The 26,948-nt window shown below is 40.7% G+C and overlaps 1 protein-coding gene across 1 annotated transcript in view; it reads left to right on the top strand.

Annotated features, from left to right (window-relative positions):
* The first annotated feature begins 10,852 nt into the window (after positions 1-10,852).
* Positions 10,853-26,948, top strand: part of LOC143286808 (low-density lipoprotein receptor-related protein 6-like) — a 49,501-nt gene continuing 33,405 nt past the window's right edge. The window contains exons 1-3 of the mRNA XM_076594606.1: positions 10,853-11,039; positions 24,565-24,760; positions 26,056-26,259. Coding sequence (XP_076450721.1) covers positions 10,985-11,039; positions 24,565-24,760; positions 26,056-26,259 — 455 coding nt within the window. The 5' untranslated portion in view covers positions 10,853-10,984. The remainder of the gene's footprint in view (positions 11,040-24,564; positions 24,761-26,055; positions 26,260-26,948) is intronic.

Here is a 26,948-nt window from a genome sequence, read left to right as displayed (position 1 = left end):
GGTTTTGGTAGAGGTGATATGTATCTGCCTCATACATGCGTGCGTGTGTGTGTTTGTTTTCTTTTTATGTGGAAGTGAGGAGGATTGGTGGGCGAATGAAGACATAGCATGGGGGAAGTGGATGTATTTGTTGTAATGTATAACAGTGTCATTGATCTTGTTAAATTGGTTGTTTTGGAAAATTTAATCTATAGCTTTTACTATTTCTCTTTTCTCTGCCTATTCCCAACTCCCCATACAAGTGTTAATGTGTCTCTGTGAGAGAGAGACAGAGAGAGAATGAAACATAGGCCTATGATACAAGAAGACATATACTGACAGTGTTCAGTGCAGAAATAAACAGGTCTGTAGACTTCATTTGAGGAAAGATAAAGAGAAGAAAGAGTATGCACCAACCAAGACTTCAGAACAAGTTTCCTCCCTTTCTGCCAAGACCTGCACCAAAGAACACCACCACAGACTGCATAGCAAAAGGACTGGACCAAGCAAAAGCTCATATGTCGCTAAACTCAACTATGATTTTGTGCACAGTGGAAGAGTTGTTGCTGTTGGCAAATTCTCTGATAAGAAAATAGCATTAATTGTTGAAGATATTTTCAGTATATAAAAGATTATACTAAGACAGTGTGACATCAGTTTTGAAAAGGCATGTCCCTTTTTTAGCCCCAGCTCTTTTGTATCTGTTTTCTGCTGGAATAATTTGGTTTCTGTATGCATGATTAAAATCCATGAAAATTATGTCTATTTTTCTTTCATTTTTCTTTTCTTAAATTGTTTTTTATTTTATACTATCTTGTGTTATACTCTTGTGTCTGTTTCTTTCCATGATACATAAACACACCTGAATAATTTTAAGACAAATTAAGACAGTTTTCTAATTATCTTTCATTGTGTTGTGCCCTTCAGTGTCTTCAACTGCTTTTTTTTTTTTAATCTCTCTCCCATTTTCATCATCTTCTTTTTTTCAAATTTCTCTATACATGTATAATGTTTTCTTCCCAGGGAGAGCAGTCCACATTTCATGCTGCTAACTCAGATAACTCGGTTTTTCTTGTAATGTAAATTCAGCACAGTACCATTGATTACATATCCCTGGCTTCTCTTTAATTTCCAATACCCACCTCCGCATCTGCATATCCTCTAACAGAAACAACTTGCTTTTTATTTTCTACAAATTACATCTGTCTTTTTGTTGGTCTTTAGACAAACCAAATGAGATATTTCCTGTTTCATGTTACGTGTATATTCTGTCCCAATAACATTGTCTTCATGCAAAACTACATGCAAACATTGAGAGATATTACCATTAACCCTCCATCCAAACATTTCTGATCAGGAATGTTTCTTTTACATCAGTTTTATGCAACTGTGCTGGATCTAGAACTGGAGCTATAGAAGTCATTGAAAATAGCATTATTGACTTCCAAGAGGAACCAATCAAATCTGCTCTTTTTTTTTTAGTCGTCGTCATTGTTTTTTGCTGTGTGAGTGAATGACAAGCCTATTATTGGCCCATTCACCTGCATTTTATTACGTCATCCTGTTTTTCTGCTTAGCAATTGCAAAGAGTTGGGTTGTAGTGTTGTTGTTTTTATTAGTATCAACAAATGCAGTATTTCAAACAAAATTTGAAGACTTTGTTACCTAACTTGGGATAATTTTTTTCATTCTTTTTGTTCTGTCCCTGAAAATTAGGCCATCTGATGAAACTTAGGGGAGAAAATTAGCACTTGTTATGTATGAATTAGCTTTTCTTCATAACAGGAACAACAACCTCATCTTTGGTGTTGCGGTTAGATGCACATTGTTGTGCATCTGTGTAGCATCAGAGGATAAGAATTGATTTACTTCCACTTCCACCACCCAACAGTTCTTCCTGTCTGTTTCCCACTTGTCCACATATGTGCTTGTGTGTTGTTTGTTCCCTTCGTTCTTCATGTTATTTTCCCTTTATTTCTTCACTTTTGTCTTATATTAAGTGAAGTCTTTTGCTTTCTGTGGAGAGGCAACAGTTGTCACTGCATTTCACCCAAGAAAGATAGGAAAGTTTATATGGTAGTAGACAGCTGGAACAGCATAAAATGGCAAAATATTTGAGCAACAGTTGTAGTGAAAGGTTCTTAGTAATTGCAACATCAGATATCTCATATCGGTCAGCTTCAACACTTCCAGCTACCTGTAAATTTGATCACCTTTTTATGTTTTTTTATGATGCCTTATCATCTGCACCGTTTCAGTGGCATTACACCCATTCTACTTATCCAGTCCCCCCATAAACACACCCAGGTTTGTCTGCTGCAGTCTCTGTGGCAGCGGTCCACAAGGAATACATTCGGTCATCAGGCGCCACACACGAGGAGAATCTTCACTGCTGCCGAGTCACTTTACTGATGGTCAGAGGTGCCTTTGATTCAACCTTGGCAGGCCACCACCTTCAAAGCCCACCCCCTCCCTACTCCCAAATGGCAATACATTATTAATTGGTCAGCTGTGGAGCCACACTGAATAAGCATCCCTCCAACAACCCAATGTCAAATTCAATCTGTTGACATTGCATACATGAAATTGCCTCTGGTTATTATGAGTGTAGGGCATGAAAAGCCACATTGCTTTCATCCCATGAAGGATGTGGAGGATTGGTCACTATAATTAACAGTTACAACAATATGCTAAACAATCAAAACTGCAGTACATATTTTGAAAATCAACACAATATTCTGAACTTTATGGGTTTTGCTTTAAGATTACTCCAGCATTATTTCCAGCTTGCAAAACAACATGAATATAACAATTCTAAATGTTGAAAGCTGAAGATTATTTGCAGTACGGATTTTGACTTGTTCCTGACATGTTTCTGAGCTTCAGCAAATCAAGGTGGAGAATGGCATGCACAAGCAATGGCTTCATTTTGACATTTTATACTAGCTCGTTATTATTTCTGAAAATTTTACTGAAAAAATCCTGCAAGACAAATACTTTTTTTTTGCAAGACAAATACTTGAAGATGAAGCAAATAAGGGGGTTCTTTTTGTTTTTCAGCAAAAATTCATTACTTTAAACGATTGATATTTCATGTTTGCTTAGTTTGTTTCTGAACTGTGTAGTTTGAAAAAGGAAGTTGCTAATTTTATTTTAAAACTAAGAACAGCTATGTGTAACATTTTTCAGTCAAACAAAAACCACTCAGAGAATGTCTTTCTAAATTTCATTTCTTAATGCAACCATGATATCTTCGCTGAAATGCTTAGTATATTATGCCATGGTCAACATGATAACTGCATTTATTTGCATGGGGTTCTGACCAAAAATAAGATTTCACTTTACAGTGAAGCAAGAAAGATGTGGACCGTTTTGCATCTGGAGACAAAGACACACACACATTCTATCAGAATTCATCATTGACATACAAACACATGCACGCACGGTATTGGAAGTTCTTTGCTGCCAAAAGCATAGACTTTTATCGAAGGGAAGTAAGCCTGTCTCGACTCATGATTCTGAAATATTTTCATTTGTTATCCACCTTCACTGCCCTGTCAGTCACATTCGGGTGAGCATCGACAAAATGAAATATTGTGTATTACCAACCATCCCAGTAGAGTGGAAGCTTGGGAGGTGATGGTATGGATATGAATTAAATGTTCAGGGTCATAGGACTTGCCATTACGAAATTCCATATACATAAACGACAAAGTTATTGTTCAAAAAAAAAAAAAAAGGTTCAAGGTCCTGTGGCCTTTTACAGCCATCGGTACAACGATTTCATACTGTCCACTCTGTCTATGGCTCAGCATCGGAAGACGGGGACGGGCTACTACCAACTTGTAGTGGGGCGAGCATTCCCAACCCGATGGGTCTCCAGGTGGCGGCTATGGGGACGGCCTCGGATATGAGAGCTACATTATTCGCAGACCCAGACCAATGGACAACTGATGATGTTTCTTTCAGGACGGGGCAAGGATGCTGCTGGCACTGTTGCACTCACTGAAATACCCCATATCTCCTCTCTGCTCTGCGATCAAGAGGCGCGCTTTAACCTCTAGTGTCGGGATGGGATCCTCAGAGAAACACCACCCGTGCTCACAGGGCAGCCAGGTCTTTGGGCCGTGAGCTAAGGGCGAGATAACCCCGACAGAAACCTCAAGTGCTGAAGACGGAGGTGTCGGTGTGCACTGTAACAAACCACAACGCGCATCATCGCCAATGACAACTGACGTCAGACAGCCACGATGTGGAGGGCGCTCACCAATCAAGGTCCCTCCAGGGTGAGGCAGCGCTGGGCTCCGAGCCTCAATGGGGTCGGCTTGCAGCGACTGGAGAGTTTCTGATTTCTACAGTATTCGTAAGTCCGTGAGGTCAGGTCTTGCCACGCCATAGGACGGCGAAGAAAGCGACTGGTAACTGAACACTTCAGCTGCATCCAAGAACATCAGTTGAATTAAAGTGCCTTTCCCAGGTTGGAACATGGAATCGAACCCTGACCATGGATCATAAGTCATGAGCATGCGTGGGGCAAACAAGCGGAGACAAACAAAAGAAAGAGAACTTGACTGAGAAGCAAGGACAGGAGACGGAAAATGAAAGTTCGAAATCGGAGAGACAAAAAGTCAGAAAAAGGAGTTGGTTGAAATCAGTAGTGGCGAAGCACCTCACCATTGTCAGTGCCTACGCCCCAACCATGACCAACCCGGATGAAGTGAAGGCGAAGTTCTACGAGGACCTTCACTCTGTCATTACTGCTATCCCTAAAGCAGACAAGCTCATCATTCTTGGGGACTTCAATGCTAGAGTTGGCTCTGACTACATCTCCTGGGATGGAGTGATTGGAAAGCACGGTGTGGGCCACTGCAACCCAAATGGATTGCTTCTGCTTCAGACTTGTGCAGAGCACGAACTGCTGATAACCAACACAGTTTTCTGCCTCCCTACCCGTAACAGGACGTCATGGATGCACCCACGCTCAAAGCATTGGCATCTCATCGATTACGTCATCGTCAGGAAAAGGGATAGGCAAGATGTACGTGTAACAAAGACCATGTGCGGCGCCGAGTGTTGGACAGACCATCGCCTTGTAGTCTCGAAGCTGAATATTCGAATCCAGCCCAAGAGACGCCCCCAAGGCCAGAAGGCTCCAAAACGGCTCAACATCGCTAAGCTGAATAACATCACCATCAAACAATCCTTTGTGGAGCTGCTGGAAGATCGTCTGGAATCCGCCTCTCTGGACAACCAGAATGTGGAGTCTGACTGGAGGACCCTGCGTGAGCTGATCTATAGTACAGCTTCAGAGACCCTGGGACCCATGACCAGAAAACACAAAGACTGGTTTGATGAAAACTGTGATGAAATCAAGCAGCTTCTGGATGAGAAACGCCGTCTGCATCAAGCCTACCTGAGCAACCCAAAGTCCACATCAAAAAAGGATGCGTATGATGCCATCCGCAGGACTGTTCAGCAAAAGTTACGCCAGATACAGAATAAGTGGCTGAGTGACAAAGCTGATGAGATCCAGGGATATGCTGACAGGCACGATATGAAGAGGTTCTGTGGTGCCTTAAAAGAAGTCTACGGCCCCACATCCTCAGGATCGTCCCCCCTCCTCAGTGCAGATGGGAATACCTTGATCACCGAGAAGGAGAAAATTCTCGAACGCTGGGCGGAGCACTTCAGCAGTGTCTTAAATCGCCCTTCCTTCATAAATGATGAAGCCATAGACCGTCTCCCACAAGTCCCCATCAATGAAGCACTGGACGATCCACCAACACTTCTTGAGACCCAGAAAGCAATCCGTCTGCTATCCAGTGGCAAAGCACCTGGCTCAGACTCCATACCAGCAGAGGTCTACAAGGATGGAGGCACTGTGCTGACTGAGAAGCTCCATCAGCTGTACTCACTCATGTGGAAAGAAGAGACGATCCCCCAGGATTTCAAAGATGCATCTATCATTCACTTGTATAAGCGAAAGGGGAACCGGCAAGCCTGTGATAACCATCGGGGCATTTCCTTGCTCTCCATCGCAGGCAAGATACTTGCCAGGATCCTACTAAACCGCCTCACAGCACACCTTGACCAAGGTCATTTGCCTGAGAGCCAGTGTGGATTCCGGAAAGAGCGCGGAACCACCGACATGGTGTTTGCTGCAAGGCAGCTGCAAGAGAAATGTCAGGAGCAAAATGCTGATCTGTTCTCCACCTATGTCGACCTCACTAAGGCCTTCGACACCGTAAGTAGAGAGGGACTGTGGAAGATCATGGCCAAGTACGGATGCCCTCGGAAATTTATTTCCTTGGTCAGCCAATTCCATGAAGGCATGCAGGCTCGAGTCCAGGACAATGGCGAAACATCTGCTCCTTTTGCTGTCACAAATGGTGTCAAGCAAGGCTGCGTACTGGCTCCAACGCTGTTCAGCCTCATGTTCTCTGCAATGCTTACTGATGCCTTCAGAGATGGCGATGTTGGAATCGGCCTAAAGTACCGAACTGATGGCAAGTTGTTTAACCTCAGAAGGCTTCAAGCAAAAACGAAGGTCATGACAGACATCATCAGAGACTTTTTGTTTGCTGATGATTGTGCCCTCAACGCTGGATCTGAAGCTGACATGCAACTCAGCGTCGACAAGTTTGCCACTGCCAGCAGGAACTTCGGCCTTACCATCAGCACGAGGAAAACTGAAGTTCTCCATCAGCCAGCCCCAGGGAAACCCTACGTTGAGCCCAACATCACAGTCAACGGTCAGAGACTCAGTGCGGTGGAGCGGTTCACATACCTTGGCAGCACACTGTCACGAAATGCGACCATCGATGATGAAGTGAACGTCAGGATTGCAAGAGCAAGCGCAACTTTTGGCAGACTGAGTGCAAATGTCTGGAACAGAAGAGGCATTAGTCTTGAGACCAAGCTAAAGGTCTACAGAGCAGTAGTTCTCCCCACACTACTGTATGCCTGCGAAACTTGGACAGTGTACCAACGACATGCCAAGAAGCTGAACCACTTCCACACAACATGCCTCAGGAAGCTACTGAACATCAAGTGGCAAGACAGGACCCAGACACAGAGGTGCTCGCAAAAGCCACCCTTCCCAGCATCTTCACCATCCTGATGCAGTCCCAGCTTCGCTGGGCTGGACACGTGGCGCGCATGCCAGACCATCGGCTGCCCAAAAGGCTCTTCTATGGCGAGCTGCAACAAGGGAAGAGATCACACGGAGGTCAGAAGAAGCGCTTCAGAGATACTCTGAAAGTCTCTCTTAAAGCGTTTGATATCAACCCTGACTCCTGGGAGGAATCTGCAGTGGACCGGGACAAATGGCGCGCTGCTGTGCACAAAGGCGCCAAGTTGTGTGAGGCCAACAGGACTGCTGCAGCTGTTCAGAAGAGGCAGGCCAGAAAGTCACGGGCAAACAAGCTCCCTGACAATGATATGCCTGTCTTTGTCTGCCCCAACTGTCAGCGAACATTTCGTGCGCAGATTGGACTATACAGCCATCTGCGCATTCACAGATAGATTCATGAGCATCCTCCCCCCCACCCCACCACCACCCTCCCCCCATCCCCCAGTTGGATGACAACGATGGTCATCATCGATCTCGATGGACACACCACCATGGGATACCGCGAAACATGGATATGATGCTGTCCAGTTCTCTCTCTCTCTCTCTCTCTCTCTCTCTCTCTCTCTCTCTCTCTCTCTCTCTCTTGCCGAGGGAAGGTTGGCCTTTCAGTTTGGGGACCATCCAATGCCGACTGCCCAAAAGGCCTCCAGGCCTAGAGAATGGGTACGGTCCTCGCCTCAGCGCTGCCGGTTCTGGTGGTAACAGTCGGTATCAGATCACACAACTGAAATTCATCGAAATTATCACACGACTGATACTTATCGATATCACACGACTGATACTCTTACTACGCACGTCATAGACATGGGGGGGAACGGGGAGGGGGGGGGGATTTGTAATGAGAAAAAGACAGAGAAGCGGTAGAGACAAATCCACTGATCTGAGTGAACAACGAACTACCAATTCCGAACTTTCGGTGACAGCACATTTTTTTGCAGCAAGTCAACTGACGCTAAATAAGTTACAATTGAATGCGGACAAAACTGAAGCAATGATCATCGGAACTAAACAAAAACTGTCGTCAATCACAATTGACACAATCAAACTTGGCAGTACATCCATCCCTCTCTCCAGGTCAGTCAGGAACCTCGGTGTAGTCCTTGACAATACACTGTCCATGCAAAAATTTATCAGTCAGACATGTCAGTCCTGCTACTGTCAACTGCGGCGCATCAGTGCCGTCCGGAAATATCTGTCCACTGACGCAACATCTAGACTTGTCGTTTCTCTCATTCTCTCTCGCCTTGACTACTGTAACTCTCTATTGTCTTGTTTGCCTGCTTCATCCATTCAGTCCCTTCAGCGTAAACAAAACTCTGCTGCCCGACTCGTCCTCAGAAAGAAAATATCTGAGCACATCACTCCTCTTTTGTAACATTTCCACTGGCTCCCTGTCTCACACTGAATAAAGTACAAGATCAGCACTCTATGTTATAGATGTATTCACAAAACTGCCCCTTCCTATCTCTGCGGCTGCCTTCACCTCTACACTCCATCTCACTCATACGATCGGCTTCGGATCCACTCTGTTTATGCATACCCAGATTCAAACACTCGACTGTTGGCCGCCGTTCTTTCTCTGTCTCTGTACCTCAGTTGCAATTGGAATGAACTTCCTCTTTCGCTTCGTCAAGTCTCCACACTCAGCTCTTTCAAGTCTGGCCTTAAAACCCACCTCTTCCCAAACTAGTCTCCCTTGCCTGCCTCTTCCTTGTCTTTAGTTTCTACAGTTTTTGAGTTATGCATGCGTGTGAATGACTGGTGCGAAAGCGCTTTGATTTGTCTCTGCACAAGATTCAGCGCTATATAAATACCATTATTATTATTATCATTACTTTCATTCTCAAGACAATGTATGACATCATATCTGTGTGTGTCGGTGTGTGTGTGTCGGTGTGTATGTGCGTGTGTGCGTGTGCCACTGATCGAGTATGTGTGTGTGTGAGTGTGTTTGTATGCGTGCGTGTACTGATGCGCGCGAGCGCGTGTGTGTGTACCACATCGGTGTGTGTGGCGTCAGTGTGCGTGTCAGTGTAAGGCCAGGGGTTGGGGGGGGGGGGGGGGAATTGGGGGGAGAGGGCGGGCGGTTCTCTGAGCGTGGCTATTTTCCCTTTATGATTTTGTTTTCTTTTCAATCTTTGCTTTCTACGTATATTTCCCTCCACTGTTAAAAAAAAAAAAAAAAAAAAGGGGGGGGGGGGCTTAAAATTTTTTTTAATTCAGTTTTTTCTTTTTAATGTCAAACTGAAAGTTTTAAACAAACCTATGATGGGCTTTCCGCCATTGAAGGCTGCGGCCTCAGTGATCAGCGCGTTGGGTTACGCGGTGAGGGTCAGGCGTCTCAGTGAGTATGTGCCTTTTTTCTTCTTTTTTTTTCTTAGTTTTTTCCTCCAACATAATTATGCCGTCAGTGGTTCAGCGTACATGATCTATCCGCACGCTTACAGTTCAGTGACACCTCAGTCTTTGAAAATGGACTCACTGAGTTGAAAACTGTATTTATACTAATAAAAGTATGCATTTTTTCATTGAATATACATCTAAACACACGTGAAAAAATTCAGAAGACCCAGGACACAGTGAGCTGACGAAAACAATGGCCGGGTTTCTGATCATCATGTTTCCAATCGAATTTGACTTCATTCTAGCAAGTCATGGACCCGCACAGTTTACTGCTGCATCATAGTGTTTGCGTTTACTGAGGCCAATCGAGCCGAGGTCAAGGTTATTGACCATCGGCAGCTGACTGCACGTCCGATGCTCTATCTGTGACATATTTTCTCCAGTCATATATAGGCACTTACCAGTGTATTCATGAACTATATAGCCCAGCAAACTGCACCTCAGTGCACGGATCAGTTCTGTCAGCCACCAGTTTGCACTGCGGTAGAGAGCAAATCAGTTTCGTCCCGGGTGTCAGTTGTCCACTGGCTGTGCAGACCATGTAAAGTTTCTACAAACGGTGCTCTCTCTCTCTCTCTCTCTCTCTCTCTCTCTCTCTCTCACACACACACACACACGGTTACTTTACTGAGGCCTTTTCAGTTTGACTGACACCACTTTGGCCTACGAGCTCAGCAGACCTACGCACGTCACAGTCAGCTCTCCGGCCTTCTAACTATTTAATCTCCCATCTCCCTTTCACCCCCATCCCACCCCAGTTTTCCCAGAGATACATTTTGTGAATTTAGTCGTTCGACCGATTCATTCTTCCACGGTCTTGAGTTATTCTTCAGTTTTTATAACTTCACTGTGTTTATCAGTTCCGTCTCAGCCGAGTTTTAAATACGATAATTTGGCCGGTCTGCGGTTTTTCACCACACAGAACCCAGTCGTTAAACCCCTCTTGTTTTCTTGCGCACCGTTCCATCTGTTCTTACTTGCTTGGTTTTCACTTCGCGAAAACGCTGCCGAAGTTGCCGAAGATAAATCTACCTGTCCTGACCCCAGCCCTGACCCCTCACTGTTGCCTCAAAACAGGTGCCCGACTCACGACTCTCTACACACGTACATACCTTTTGGCTCTTCCGCAGAAAGTAAGTTCCCTAAACGGAATACTTTATAGCTCATGCTCAATCGTGTTTTTACACACCATGAGCATTAATAGATTGAAAATATGAAAACCAAAGAGGTGAGTGCTCGTAAAGTTTTTGTTTTGCTTTTTATTTTTGAAGTGTCACTTTTAATCCGCTCAAGCCTCCGTATCTCGCGGAGTGATTCTTCGCTTTGAAAGTAGTTCTGTGAGTGTTGTGTGCTTCGAGTTGTGTCTCATTGCGATGTTCACACGCTTTTTCCTGATGTCGACGATAACGCCGGATTCACTCGTCTTTATTCCTGCCATCAGACACATGTATTTTTCCTGATGGTCATAGTATGGGGATTATTACGATAGTCATCGGTGTTATTCGGATCTTGTCACTTTGTACTGGTGAGTGATTGTTTATTTTGTACCCCTTGTCTGCTTGTGCTGTGCATTATTCATGTTGAATTCTGTTGTCTCTGCAGTTTGACACATACGATACTGCATAGTGAAGGCATCTGATACAGATTAGAGAGACTGAATAGAAGGCATTGCTTTATTTTGCTGAATGATCAGAATAAACTGGCTTCGATGATTTTCTTGCATGTTCTTTTTCTTTTGGTCGGCCATTTTGGAAAGAGAATTTCACACATTGGGTTTCGAAGTTTATTCTTTTCATTGCTGTTTTGCGCATGTATACTTGCGGTATTATGCTCGTAGTATGGAATTACAAACGCTGGGCATGTATTGTAGGCGGTGATGAGAATATTATTTAACATAAACGTAATTTGATTCTGGGAATAGTCCTACGGGATCGCTTGGCGCTAACACGGGAAAGCCCTTCAGGGATTCCGTTGTCACGTGATGTTTGGGAAATGTGTTCTCTGGGGACCCCAGGACCATCTGGTCAGTCGACGATAAACCACTCTCCCATGGCCGTCTCATACTGTTCAACAGAGAATTAAAAGAAAGGCGAAAAGAAATAATACATTTTTAAGATATCAGGAGAAGCACACAATTTACAGCATTGGTCAGGTGAATTTGGCCAGGTGACCTGACTTGCTTTCTGTTGACCTCACATACAGTTGACCTCACAGGGTCAGACAGAATTTTAATGTCAAAGTTATGACAGTAGCAGCTGCAGAGTATTCAGTTCTTTGTAACGTTCTTTGCAAAAATCAGCTGTATTTCAACCATTCACCAATAATGACAAGAATCGTCAGGAAGGTGATGTTGGTCATAAACTCATATCTAACTTCTAAGGTTAACAGAAACTTGAGAAAGAATTGTTAACTATTAATGATAGTTGTTGATTTGATAGAGAGCTGAACTGATTGACAAATGCATATATGCACCAACCCTCTCCCAGTACTAAATGATGCAGCTGTATTATGTTCACTCTTCTTTATTGTTTTTTTTCTTCTTACCTTCACTGTTTCAGTGTTTGTGTACATTACTTATGTGAGACTGTGATGTGGTGGTGGTGTGCATGGATGTAAAGCTCATGTATACATTTATGTGAGTGTGTGTGTGTGTGTGTGTGTACGTGATATTTCTCAGTGTTTCTTTAAAATAATATATTCCAGTTTTCTCCTCATTCTTCTGTAAGGTGATTTCTTGTGTTTAATTATTATTGTTATTACTACTGCAGCAATGCTGACACTTATTGTTATTTAATTAATTTTTTTTTTTTTTTTTTTGCATAATGTTATTAGTTTCAGCTCATGTTTGCAAAGAAAATGAGTGTACATACACGCACTAACACTGATTCGGTTGTGTGTGTGTGTGTGTGTGTGATGATTTCAAACAAATTCATTTTGTTTGGAATGGAAATTACATCATCAGTATGAAATTTTCATTTTGTTTGGAGTGGAAATATGTTGTCAGTATGAAATTTGTGTTTGAATTAGATACTGAGCCCCAGAAATTCTTTCCACTCATAGGTTGCAAGTCTTATGGATTAAACTGTATTCTAGATTATGATTGTTTAATTCTGTTTTACTGTTTAGTCTCTGGATTATTTCTTTCACTAGTTTTAGTCTTTGGAGATTTGTTTGGGTCCTGGTTCTTTGCTGGATAATATTTTTGTGTTTCCGGAATTAGTTGTGCATTTAACTTGACAGTTTGACATTCTATTTCTTGTCTGCAGTTAAAACTAAAAGAAAAGAAAAGAAGAAATTCTGAACAAAAGAATTGGACTTGATAGTTGACAGAAGTAGTTATAGTTTATATTGTGCCTGAAAGTTATTTGGCAGTTTTGTTACAATTTATCCAATCTGGAAAGTCATCATCAAGACGGGGACATTTAAAAACTTCAAGAGATTTGTATTTTGATCATAAAACAATGAAATGGTGTGTTGATCACAATGGTTTGTTACTTTAGCTGGATTTCTGAATTCTTAAGTTTCCAGCTCACAACTTTCATTTTGGCAAACACTTGTTTCAGACAGTGAGTGAAAGTATGATTTGGATTGATAGGTCTGTATCATGATAGTTTAGTTTTTGAGGAACAGTCCCCCACACCCCAACCACCTACATTTTCAGTTTCATTTTTTTTAGTTTTTAAATCAGTGGATCACATGTGAGCCATGAACTGATGGATTCTCCACCTCTTGTTTTTGTGTATGATACTGTTGGTTATTGTATGGATTATGGATAAATGCAAAATGGGACATGGAGGATGGAGGCAAATACATGTAAAGGTCTACAGATACAGTTATTGACAAACATTTGAAACAGACATGGTCTGGCAGTACTGCCAATCAGGATAAGTAAAAGGAAACTTACTTGGTGAATTACAAAATCTTATAAACTAATAAAGCATACTGTTGAGTTTACTTGTGATATTCTGAAAGTATGACAACGTTGGATTAAAACCGTCATAATTAATTTATGATTTTGAAATAAGACTTTCTTCTTAGTTTATGACATGCTGCTGTTTCATATGATACACACACAAAATGAACTGATGCATAAAAGTGATGTCAGACCTAAATTATGGCTTAAAATGCAAAATGTTGCTTTTACCTTATAATGATACACCTCTCTCTCTCTCTCTCTCTCTCTCTCTCTCTCTCTCTCTCTCTCTCTCTCTCTTTTTAGAAGATTACTTGTTAGAATTTACTTGTTAGTTCAAAGAAAGAATAGGGATTGCTAAGCAGACCCTATTGTAACAATGTAACATTGATTGAATTTGAAGATACTAATACTGCAAAAGTGCAGTAGCTGGTCTCATATGTTACTTGATGTGCACAACAATGCATGATAAAAATACCGGCAATAGCTGTTCAATAGCTGGCCTCATGTGTCACCAGATGCAACAGTGCAAGATAAAAGTACCAGTACTGGGAGTCTGCAATAGCTGGTCTCAGATCCCATCTTGCGCAAGGTGCCATTACAACAGCATTAGATAGTGTCAGGTGAATGGCTTGTGCCTCATGAAGCAGTCTGTATAAAGTTTGTCATCTGATAAACTACAGTTAATTGAAAATGTTTACTGGTCTTGGAACACTATCAAAAGTATGTTTTTTGGTGTATCTACCATTATGATCATATCATGTTTTACTCTCTGTCCATTTTGTCAGAGCTGTCTTTGGAAGTTCTGAGACTGTACTGGTTTTATGAAGTTCTGTGACTGTGTTTAGTGTGTGTGTGTGTGTGTGCGTGTGTGCGTGGGTGCGTGCGTGTGTGTGTGTGTGTGTGTGTGTGTGTGTGTGTGTACATGCCACATGAGTATGCAATGTATACTTGTGTGTTTGAGTTGAATGTGACCATTAGCCTTAGACTGTTAGAGTGTATACAGTATACAGTGCATAAATGACAAATACATAATCATGATGATGTGTTTGGATAAACAGTAAAAAGAGTAATTTGTCTTTCTTTGTTGAAATGTAGATTGAGAAACGGGGATGTGAGAAATAATTTTTAGTTTAACTTAAATTATGATTGTGGGAAAACTAATATATTGCTTGTATGAATTGACATGATGTTTGATCTAAAGAAGCATGACAGTTTCTTCAGTTGGCTGTTAGTTTTAACGTCCAAATGTTATTTCCGCTTCTTTCTCAGTTTCTGCTATATGTTTCAGTGGCAACACTGTACAGTTCAAATTGGAAAAAAAAAAGGATGTCACTCTGTGTGTGTGTGTGTGTGTGTGTGTGTGTGTGTGTGTGTGTGTGTACATATATATTATGCATTCACACATGTTGAAACTGAAACAAAGTGATTTGCAGAGTTAGTCAACAAACGCAAACATAACACAACACTGACAGCAAGAGAAAAAAAAGTTCTTAGACAAGAGTTGGATATGGATCTAATAGTGAACAGAAGCATATCATGAGGACACCAGATTTAATGACAAAAGTTTTTGAACTGTAACATTGATCATGTATTCACTTTTTCAGTTACCAAAATGTCTTGTCAAATTAGAGGATAATGACTAAATTTGTTGATTATGTTTTATAAAACAATTTAAAAGAAATTTGACAGATCTATATAAAAATTATACTGAAATAGGGATAGCTACTAGCTAGACAGATTATATGTTTAGAAAATTTATGGTGAGGTTATTTCATAATTTTTTTGTGTATCAATGCAGTGACTAAGCGTTCTGTTGAATTAATGTAGCATTCATAGATCTGTACTTGAACAACATTTTGAAATGCAGTGGGATCTTAAGTGTTGAAATTTTGAAGTTGACACAGGCCAGAGTGTTACTCTGCTTTAATCTCTGCCTCAGCAGTACAACAGTTTGACCTGTCTGAACAGGTGAACGTGAGTGAGGAGTTGACATGTATAAGAGAGAGAAGAGAATGTGTAATTTCCTGTGCCAGTGATTGGGGTAGGTAGGTAGGGGTGACCGGCAGGTTTACCCTCCAGCTTGTGCCTATCTTGTCAGCACCTGCCAGCCAGGCAAAGCTGACAGCTGTTTGTTGATTTTGGGAGGGCAACTCTCTCCCCCCACACCCCCTTGCTCTCTCCTTGTCCCCTTTTCTTAACTGTAGGGCTCTTCAGGCTCCTTTCCTTTTCCAATCTTACCTTTGGAATTTGTATGGCTGGGACAAGCAATCATTTCTTAGGGTGCAAGTGAATCAGCGGAGAAGCATTGATCTGTGGGTTGACAGTGTATGTTGTGGTTGGGGCTGTGTATTTTTTCTTCCTTCCCTGTTCTTATCATTGCTTCCCATTTTGCCCCAAACCATGATTACAGACCTGCATGTATGTTTTGGAATGTTTGATATTTAACAGTACATGTGTGCAGTGTATAAGCGTGTGTGTGTGTGTGTGTGTGTGTGTGTGTGTGTGTGTGGACAGACTAAATGTGTGTATATATATATATATATATATGTCTACATGTATTTGTGTATGAGTTGTGGCTTAAAAGTTTATGTAAACAATCTGAAAATATTTTTCTTTTGCTGGAATGTAACTTTTAGTTTGTTACATTATTATATATATCAATATGTGGGTCATTCTTCAGTCATCAGTGAGGGTCACATTCTTTACTGAATAAATTATACAGTTGGGAAAAAAAGTTTGGGTAAAAACATTTCAAAATAGAACGCAAATGTCACAAGAAAATGCCGACTGAAAAGGGAAAATGAAGCCTGCTGCTGTTGTGCCACATTTAAAACACAAAAAGTTCCATTAAAGTTCCATTTATACATTTGGACAGACAATGAAAATCCAGATCGCACCATAACACCTTTAAAATGCCATCACAGACATTAATTTTTCCACACTGGACATTGTTTTAAGTTGAACTTGAAGTTTATTTTTTCATTTTTGACATGCTACTATTTTAGTGTCACATTTGTCTTGAGTGTTCAACACAGTTTTAGTCTTCTACTCAACAATGAAACCACGAACAGAAGTTGCTATGGTTGCAAGGTTATTAGTATCATACCCTTCTTTACATTTTTAATGCAAATTTGGCTTAACTTTTACTTTAGTATCACTATCAGTCAAAATGAAATTGTGTTTGATCAGATTTCTTGTGTTGCATTTGTTGCGAGCCCAACAGTGGATACATTTTTCCCAGTAGAATCTACATAGCCATGAAACTATCAAAGCGCCTGGAAAATTCCCTTTTCAGCATATATATGTATCCCAAAAACAGATTTGAGAGGTTATCAAACCATATTTTCCAGTCAGTTTGTTCCCTGACAACAAAGGGTTGATCCATGACAAGATCGAAAATGGTAAAATCAGTGACTTTTGAGGTCTGTCACATGTTGAGATGAATTTATATTATCAGCTTTGCATCCTTTCATTCATATAATTTAAATTAGTTTGATTGATCAATTTCAGCTGTTCAAACAAATTCTGTTATGTCAACACTTGTGCTATATGATAACTCCTAAAAAGTGGCTTTTTTTCTGACCACTTCACTTTTCATTGACAAACAAGAAAATAATGAAATCAGACATCTTTAACATGTGGAAAGCAGTTGTAGAAGAGAAGAATAAAGATTTGAACAGATACAACTTATTCAATGTTAGATTATCATTCCATTTGTAAAATGTGAAATGTCACAAGTGTTATCTTTTTCTTTCTTTCTTTCTTTAAAAAAAAAAAAAGAAAAGAAAAAAAAATGCCTGTTAACTCTGAGAATATCAGTTTGTGTTGAATGTTGATAATCACTCACTGTGGGTGGTTTTTTGTGTTTTTTTTTTATTTCATGAGATGCTTGGCATTGTATTATTTTATTTCATCAAAGTTTTGTTTAAAGTTTAAATGTTGGAATATATTATATATATATTTTTCACTAGAGTTGTAATGTTTGTGATGTGTGTCATATTATTTCCATATGCATACAACAGTATACTAAAAATGTGCGCATGAAAACAATGCATTGATATTTATACTAGATGTCTTCCAAGAAAATTTGATCTATTCTGTCAGATTTTTATGTCCATAAATAAAGCACTTTGAGTCACAGTGTCACAAATGTTATGGCCATTGGCATCCTGACAAAGTGACATTATCCACACATAGCATGGAAATGAGGTAACATTTGTTATGTTCTTCCAATTATGTCTGCAAATATGAAGAATTTAGATATCTATATAAAACAGTGTATGTAATCAGTTTTGATTTTTGCCTCCAGTTCCCACATTTTTATGTGATGAGCACTGAAGAATGACCCACACATTTTTGTGTATGGATCCGTTTGCACATTTGTGCATACATGTGTTCATATTGTGTGTATGAAGACAATTTTCATACAATCTCAGTATCTCACTGTCTGTTTCTTTGTTGGTCTTCATTTTCCATGGTCATTCACAAACTTTCTATAGTTATGCTCTTACTAGTCTTAGTTATAATATATGTAATGTAGCCTGTACCTGCTCTCTGTTCTGATTCATCTTTGTATTGCACAAATCTGAATTGTGTTGTTTCCTGAGTGTGTTTGTGTGCACATCTCTCTCTCTCTCTCAGTGTGTGTGTGTGTGTGTGTGTGTGTGTGTGTGTAGATTTGTGTATTTAACTTTTATTATGTGCACATGAGTGTAGTATGTGGTTTGGGGAACTTGCAAATTCAGAAATTGTGTGTATGCATGTTCATGCATGTGTGCATGCACCCAGATGCCTCTGTCGTTTGGTCTATTTGTGTGCCCTTTATGAAAAAAGAAGACAGTCTGTGGGTGTAAAGGGAAAGAAAGTATTTTTAGAGCCCAGCTAAAGGGCTTTGCAATAAATTCAGGGTGTCTGCCGGGCTTAATGACATCTTTCAACAGCTGCCTCTGACACATGTCAGACTGAAAAAGGGGGGAATTGTCCCTGCCTGCCAAGCCGCCTGCAGTCAATGGCGTGAAGGAGTGTATTGTGTTTGTTTACTTTTCTACCCTGTTTGGTCCTTTTGTCAAGTTTCTCCTTGTCTGTCTGTCCTCATGCCCAGACTCCATAGGCATGGGAACAGTCAGAGGTTTTAAGATTGTTTTGTGTGTTTGTTGTTGTTTTATGGGTAGCTAAGTTGGAAGTATCAAGTTGTTAGGTCACTTGGGACACTAAGCAGACAGCTTCTGTGTGGATTCCATACACAGTAAAACTGCAAAGTGCCTTGGGAAAAAAAGTGTGATATAAATGATAATTTTTGTTTGATGCTATGAAGAGCAAAAAGATCTTGTACAATCAGCATACAATCTTAAAACCTTTGCACAGTAATTCACTAATTGGTAAGGGAAAGGGTAAAAGGTCTTAACCCATTCAACCTAAGGGATTGTACAGCTTACAGCCTTCCCTGTCATACTGATGTACACATTTTACACATGTGGAGACTGCTGGAAATGTTGAAGTTATTTCCCTTCACTTGCATTTTATGCAGAGAAACGTGGAAACTGTTTTAATTTAATGAAATGAATTTTGACTCCACAGCAGTGCTTGGACACCAGGTTAATTAAGTTAAGAGGATGAAGGTCAGGGGGTCAGTGTTCAAGGTCACAACATGACATTTTGGGGAAAAATGAAGAACACATGGATACAACTTGGGATTTCCGTCTACTTTTTATGGAACTTGGCATTCAGATCTTTGTATTCACACATGTATACACACACATACACACACACACACAGAGCACCACCCCCCACCCCCACACCCCATGCCCACACACACATGCACATGCTATGCTTGTTATTTTATTTATTTATTATTTTTTTTAATTATCGTATTTTTAGTGAGGCCTTGTGAATTAAAAGTGAAAATGTTCACTTCTTGTAGTGTCATGGTCGTTATAATCATCACCAACTCCATTGAGTAATAAGAAGAAAGAAAGAAAAGAAAAAAAAAATGAGCAGAAGAGAAGGAAGAAAAGAAATCCTTTATGTTTAAACCCTTACTGACTCTCAAGCTCCAAAGTTTGTTCACGTGGAGTTTAGGGATGGAGGGAGAGAGAGGGTGGGTTGAAGCTGAGAGGAGAGAGAGGTTTCAAGCAAAAAGCATTTTGGGTTTTAAGTTGATGGTGATCTGTTCTCTTCAGTTCCCCCTCCCCCTCCACCCCCCCTCACACCACCCTCCCTCCTCCGACCCCCTTCCCCCCCACGCTTGCACCTCACTCTCTCCCAGTTCAGGTCTTTCCCAAGCACTGTGCATGTCAGATTTGCCACTGATGTATGCCGTGGCTTCACTGCCGCGATGGGGGCATTTTGCCAGCTCAGGCCACATCCACGCTGATTACTGCTACTGGGAAGAACAGAATCGGGAGGTTTGGGGAGGATGGTGGGGGATGGGGCTGGAGAAGGTGCAGGTGGAGGAAGTGATGTGTAGTGGTGGTGGTGGTGGTGGAGGGAAGTGGAAGGGCATAGGGGAGTCCTAGAGGTTGGAGGGAAAGGTAAGGTGAAAGAGATTGTGACTACACCAATTTTCGTGTCAGGCGTTGATTGCTGGTTGTGGCAGGGCCAGGGTCACACACTCTCTCTTCTCAGTCTCTCTCTCTCTGTCTCTCCCTCACTCTCTCTCTCTCAAACACAGATGGTTGACTTTTCCTTGTCTCTCCTTTTAAGTTTTATTTAGCTTTCTCAGTTTCTGTTTTCTTTTAATGGTTTTTCCAATTTTTGCCAATCTCAACGGAGGGGGGAGAGAAATGAAGCAAGCGAAGTGATGGGGCATTAGGTTGACAGGTCATCAGTCATACTACCAGTTAAAAAAAAAAAAGAAAAAAAGTTAGTACCATAACTTTAAGACTGTGACAGTGTAAGAAAATGAGAATCCTCTAAAATTTCAGATGAGATAAGGGTTGAAGCCACCTTCCTCAACAGCAAGCGAGAGGGAGCTCTAATGATAGTATGTAAAACTATGAGTTGATCTGTGAAGGACCTGAGTTCTAACTATAACAATAGTGTGTAAAACTATTAATTGATCTACGAAGGACCTAAGTTTTCTGCTGTGAATGAAACTAGTGTAAGTGTAAATGTTGTGTAAAAGAAAACAGTCACTTCAGTGATTGTCATTTGCAGATTCACATAATTTTCTAGATGAACTGAATGGATCTAGACCACTTTGGGTCACCTCCTATCTCTTATCATCACAATTCCCTTCCGTTACCCCTCCTGGAAGGGGTTAAAAAAACAACAAAAAAACAGTGTATTGTGATTTTTTGTTAGCAATTCAGCTTGAAATCACTGTGCTCTACTGGTTCTGTTTCAGCATAGCTACATTGTTTGAGTGACATCTCTTTGGATTTTTTAATTGAATTGGTCCTGCCAAAAAACTTACCTCTTTTCAAAGTAATGTACCTTATTTTGTTCAATAATTGTACATGTAAATGCGCATACACATGCAACTGCCCATTTTCATAATTAAAAACAACCAGTGTTTTCCTACTTACTTTTCTTGTATTTAAATCAAACTTACTGACACAGATTCAGAGACTAGTTGGTGGTGAGTGGCACTTGCTAAAAGGAGAGGGAAGTAACACTAGAAATAGTGTAAACAGAGGTAGGTTGGTCACACTTTGGTCACACTTCAGTGTCAGGTTATGGTTTCTCCCCACATAGATACATGATCCTGTCCATTTCAGCCCAGTGAAAATAGACACACTGTAATGTAGGTGACAGATATTTATTGGCCCCGTTGAGGAGACATTGTCGTGACACTGACAGATTTACTGCCTCTCGTCATGGTGCCAGTAAGAGAGACTAGATATGGAGGGCAACACTGCTGCACCACACTTGAGTTTTACTGCTGTGGACCAAGTAGTTTGAAGAGGGGGGAACTGATACTGGTGAGTTGATCTAAATTAGGTGTGAAGAAGGAGGTGGAACTGGAAGTAGGGAAGGGGAAGAGGAATCCTGGAGAGAAGGGAGGAAGTATAATGGTTGACATGTATCCTGTGTTTGTAATTTTGTATGCATGGCATTTGCATAATATACTTGTGTGTATCACTGTATGTATGTATGTGTAACACACACACACACACACACACACACACACACACACAAGCACACACACTCACACACACACTCACACAATGTTTAACACTCTGCACCTTGTTCCTAGTTCAGTGTTTATTTTTCTGCCCATGGCATTCGGTTTAGGTTTTTTGGTTCCTTTTACATTATTCCCCAAGCACTAAAATGCCCCCTGTAAAGAGTGGAATGGTTGGTAAAGGGAGAAAAAACCCCCCTCCTTCCCTCAACCCACCATGCCCCACCCCCATAAAAAAAAGAAGAAAGAAAGAAAGCTGATTTATTTCTGTCGCTGGTGGATAATGAATTAACAGTTTGCTTGCTGATTGACACATGAATGTTGAATATATGTGACACGTTAATTCAACTCCGTCTCTCAGTGATTTACAAACTAAAGGCCTGCTTCGTGTCAGACTTTAGAAAATGTTTTTTTTTTCCATTCCAGTCTTCTGCGATTTGAAGCAACACCACATCATTGTATTGCTGTCATCAGATACAATGGAACTGCAAATGCAGACACAGGCAGACTGACAAAGACAGACTGTAACTCAGTAACTGGAGTTGTTACAAGTTTGTCTTTTGGGAGGGGGTCGTCTGCTATTAATCGAATCATAATTATAATATCCAGTGCAGTTCTTCTCTTCTGTTTTAAACAAAGTGTGGATAATTTGCAGGATTGAGAGATGTATGTATCAGAAATATTTTAATTATGCACTGTTAACATGTTTTATATTATATATATATATAATAAAAAAGATTGTGTTTAAAATTGGTCTATTTAGTATTTTAATTCAGTATTTACTAGGATTGGGAATGAGTACTGTCACTCTTATGGAATTAAACAAAGGCACATGATATAAATCATGATCAAGTTGAATGCTTTTTGTCTTACATTTTTTAAAGAAGGGAACAACATTTAATCTTTGTTCAGTACTTAAAACATTTCTCTTCTTTTCACCACAATCATAATATGGATTAGATAAATTATTTCTTGTGATGCAGTTCACGTGTGTGTGTGTGTGTGTGTGTGTGTGTGTGTGTGTGTGTGTGTAGTGCATTGAAAAAAAAAAAAAAAGAAATGGGAAAGATTATACTTTTACCATAATGTTAGGAGACATTGAGAATGAGCATAAATGAATTTCACATAATTATGGTTTTGGCTATATAAATCGGCAGACATTCAAAACATCCATTTAATTACATTCATTTGTTGTCTGCTGCTTTAGGAAACTATGGTTCAAAATAGAGCCCTGTCATATGATGTTGGTTTGTCATAACATTTGCTCAACAAACACAATATTGCTGACAAGCAATCGTTGGTGTCAAATTTTCTTGACAATAATTGCTGCCATGCACCATTTTGAAAGGGTGCAGGTTACAAGAAAATCGGCTGGGGTTTGGGAGGGCTTGCGTTCTGAATGGAGGGGGATTAATGTTTTCAAGTGTCAGTTGCACAGAATAACAGGCCATTCATGGGAAAATACATTTCTTCTGTTAGCTGCTGGGGGCTCCTCAGGTGTGTATGTTTGTGTGTGTGTGTGTGTGTGTGTGTGTGTGTGTGTGTGTGTGTGTGTGTGTGTGTGTGTGTGTTGTTAGGTCTCTCAGCCTGTCTGTCTTGTTTCTTTCTGATCGGCCATGCTGTCTTTGTTAATGTTATACTATAAGTTTTACATTCACAATATAAATTCTAAATGTTATGTGTGCATGTGGTCATGTGTGTAGATAGTGTAAATTGTAATTTAAAAAAGGTGATGATAAGCATGGATAATTTTATAAAATTTAAAACAAAGGAAAATTTATCCAGACCCTCTCTTTTTTTTTTTTTTAAAACACTAAACAGGGTTTTTAAACTGTTGTGATGTCAAAAATGCTTGGGTACTGAAACAGTCTGGAAATGATACTTATACCCAACCTACAAGTGGTAGAAATAACTGGTGAAACTGAAACAGCCCATACAACTACAAGCAGCATAAGGGAGGAAGGAGATAGTGAAAACCTTTGGCAAGTAATCCTTCCCCTCTCTCTCTCTCTCTCTCTCTCTCTGTGTTGGGGGAGGAGAGAAAGGAGAAGAAAAGGGGTGCCTGGGCAGGGGCTGAAACAGACTGTGCTGCAGGGCTGGAAACAAAGCCCTGTGACATGCCTTACAAGAGTTGTCAGTGAAACTGGCACTTGCAGGCAGGCAGATGTCAGAGGGTACACAAGGCTGCCAGCATTTCTTGCATAGTGCAGCTCCTGGGGTTCTTGTTGATATTGTTGTTGTTTTCTTTCTTCTTCTCGTTTTGCCTCCTCCACACCCCCTTTTTTTATGCTTTTCTTTTTCTGTTGGGCGGACATCTTTTTCAGGCACTCAGCTCGGCAGGAGTTTGATAGTGCAGATAGTAGTGGTGGTGATGGTGTTGAGCCATTGGAATTAAGCCAGGGTTTTCTTTTTGTTGTTGTTTTTATTTTCTCAAGGAAGTAGGGTGTTGACGTTGTGTTGATGCTGATTTGATAAAGTGGGCTTTGTCCCCCCTCCCCCCTCATCCCATTATGTTTTTGTTTTTTTAGGGCTTGTTGGTTGGTGTAGGGGTCTTTGTGTGACTGGTTTGAACATACCTTGCTTTATGTGTGTTTGTGTGTGTGTGTGTGTGTGTGTGTGTGTGTGTGTTACTGTTAGTGAGAATTTTTTTAATCCTGTGTGAGTTCTGCAAGTAGACACACTGGCACAGATTTTCTTTTCCATATATATATCTGGTCATACATTTCCAGCCAGGTCAAACAAAAACAACAATTTTTTTTTGTTAGGGTACAGAAACTGAAAAATAAATGAATTTATTTATAATTGAACTTTTGAGTTTAATTATTTTCTTTCCATTCGTATTTGAAGGAAGACTTGATTCAGTAGCTACTGAGAATGTGAATCATGGAATTGGACTGTAATTTATATTGTATTATTCTGTACAGATTTCTCTGTGAATGTGATGGTTAAAAACAAAACGAAAAAAAAAAAAGAATTGTGATGTGATTGGTCTGCATTGTTTGCTTTCAGTTGCTGGTGATCCCTTTCTGCTGTTTGCCAATCGTAAGGATGTTCGCATCATCGATGCTGCTGACCCCAAGTCCAACTCCACCGTGGTTATCAGCAACCGGGAAGATGCGGCTGCTGTGGATTTTATTTTCGATGATGGTTGGGTCTTCTGGACGGACGTCAGTCTGGAGGTTATTGAACGCACCTACCTGAACAGGTGAGGTTAATTTGGAGTGTGTTGGGTGTCAGAACTTCTGGAGAACAGAGTGAAGGTTGTTTTTATGTCTGGCTCCTGGGATCTGACTAAATCAGGATTGCCTCTGTTAATTCCTTTGTTGTGAAATAATGATATGTGGAATATAATGAGAAATTAGGAACATCTTTCAGTTTTTAAACAAATTATAGTTTGACGTGGATTATTAAGTGTAAGTCTAACCCATGATTAACATAATAAATAACAATGATGATAATAGATGTTGACCTATTTAACTTGTGAACCATAATTTGTTGTTAACATTTTTGGGTGGTGTTGGGGGTGGGAGTGGGGGGGTTGGGGTCAGAAAGGGGGGTGGAGGTGGGGATCTAACCAAGTCTGACCACCATTGCTTAATGGGTCAAAAGCACCGATTCAGTGTCTGAAATTGAGTTTTTAAAAGCACTTAGTACCAGCTGACACACATTTGGCAATGCATATGACAGCATACATCCGTGTATATGACGCTTACATTTGATCATATTTGATCACATTTCTGATTTCACATGCTTTTTATAGAGTTTCAGTCTGTCATTACATTTACATATATGGGACCATTGAAGTTGTGGCTGCATTATCTCCAGCTGTTCTTGCTGAGGCTTATGGTCAGTTTATTTATTACACATAGATCATTATCTGCCACTGCACTCCATTGCTTCGAAAGGGGATTTCCACACAGATGACACCTGGTATTCAGACATATACATGTGATTATCAGATGTAAACTGCTTCAGCATAAAAGATACTCCCAGTTAATAAAAATTTTTTTTTTTTTTTAGATCAGGTGTTTCACCTTATCCCCAGTGTATGTAGTATGGTGTATTAGGTATATATATATGTATATATATATATATACATTTGCTGGTATAAATTTACTATTATCAGTGAAGTGTCATAACTGCAGAACCATGAAGCTTCCTGATCCTGATACCATTAAAATAATGTGAAAAAAAGAAAGACAGAAAAAAGGAAGAGGAAAGGAATAAAAGAGAACAACCATCAGAATCACCAACCAGAAGCAAACAAACCTTGCATTGCTGTTCATTTAAAATTAATGATATAGACATCATTGAGAAAAAGTTGTCTGCCCATGAATAAGCGATACCACAACCACAACCACCACCATCTTCCTGTTCTCTACGCTGCCCCCTTACCCCCCAAAACAACAACAACAACAAACAAGCAATAAAAACCAACAAAAATCCTGAACTGGAAATGTAAATTATTGGTTTCTATATGATAATGTGTTTTTCTTGCAGTTCGCAGACAAGTGTGAACGTCATCTCCACGGGCATTGTGTCCCCTGACGGCCTGGCCTGTGATTGGCTGGGCAAGAAGCTGTACTGGACTGACTCAGAGACCAACCGCATCGAGGTCAGCAACTTGGATGGAACCTTCCGGAAGGTCCTCTTTTGGCAGCGGCTGGACCAGCCCCGGGCCATCGCTCTGGATCCACAGAATGGGTCAGTTGGAAACTGTTCTGTGTGTGTGTGTGTGTGTGTGTGTGTGTGTGCGTGCGTGTGCATGTGTGTGCGCATACATGTATGTGTGCACAGTGCATATGTCATGTGTCTGTATACATCACTACATGTCTGTGCACACAGCGCTAGTGTGTATGTGAACATGGGTGTGTGTGTGTGTGTGTGCACAGTGCATGTTTGTTTGTGTACCTCAGTAATTTTGTGCGTGTGTACAATATATGCACATGTGTCACCCTGTCATTGTGTGTGTGTGTGTGTGTGTGTGTGTGTGTGTGTGCATGTGTGATTTGCTGATCAAATCCACAAACACCCAAATATGAACATACACCTGTAGTTTGCACACACTCTCATGCATACACACACACACACACACACACACACACACACACACACACATGTACTCATGCACTCACACCACCATACTAAACATTGACATTTGAATTACATATGTGCACACACTGAGTGACTGACTGTATGTGCATGCACCTACATGATGCGTGTATTCTTGTGAGTGCATGCATGTTTGTCCACAGACTTGGTGAACTCTCAACATTTTCTTGGCAGCTGCTACTTACGCTGGAGGATCCAAACTTGGCAGGATGATAGATGTTGATAAGAGTAAAGACCTTCCCAGCTATTCCAGTTATGAAGTCATTGCACAGGGGTGAAGG

The sequence above is a fragment of the Babylonia areolata genome, chromosome 10 (assembly GCF_041734735.1).
Source record: "Babylonia areolata isolate BAREFJ2019XMU chromosome 10, ASM4173473v1, whole genome shotgun sequence".
Classification (NCBI taxonomy): domain Eukaryota; kingdom Metazoa; phylum Mollusca; class Gastropoda; order Neogastropoda; family Buccinidae; genus Babylonia; species Babylonia areolata.
This window is presented reverse-complemented; position numbering and strand designations above follow the sequence as displayed.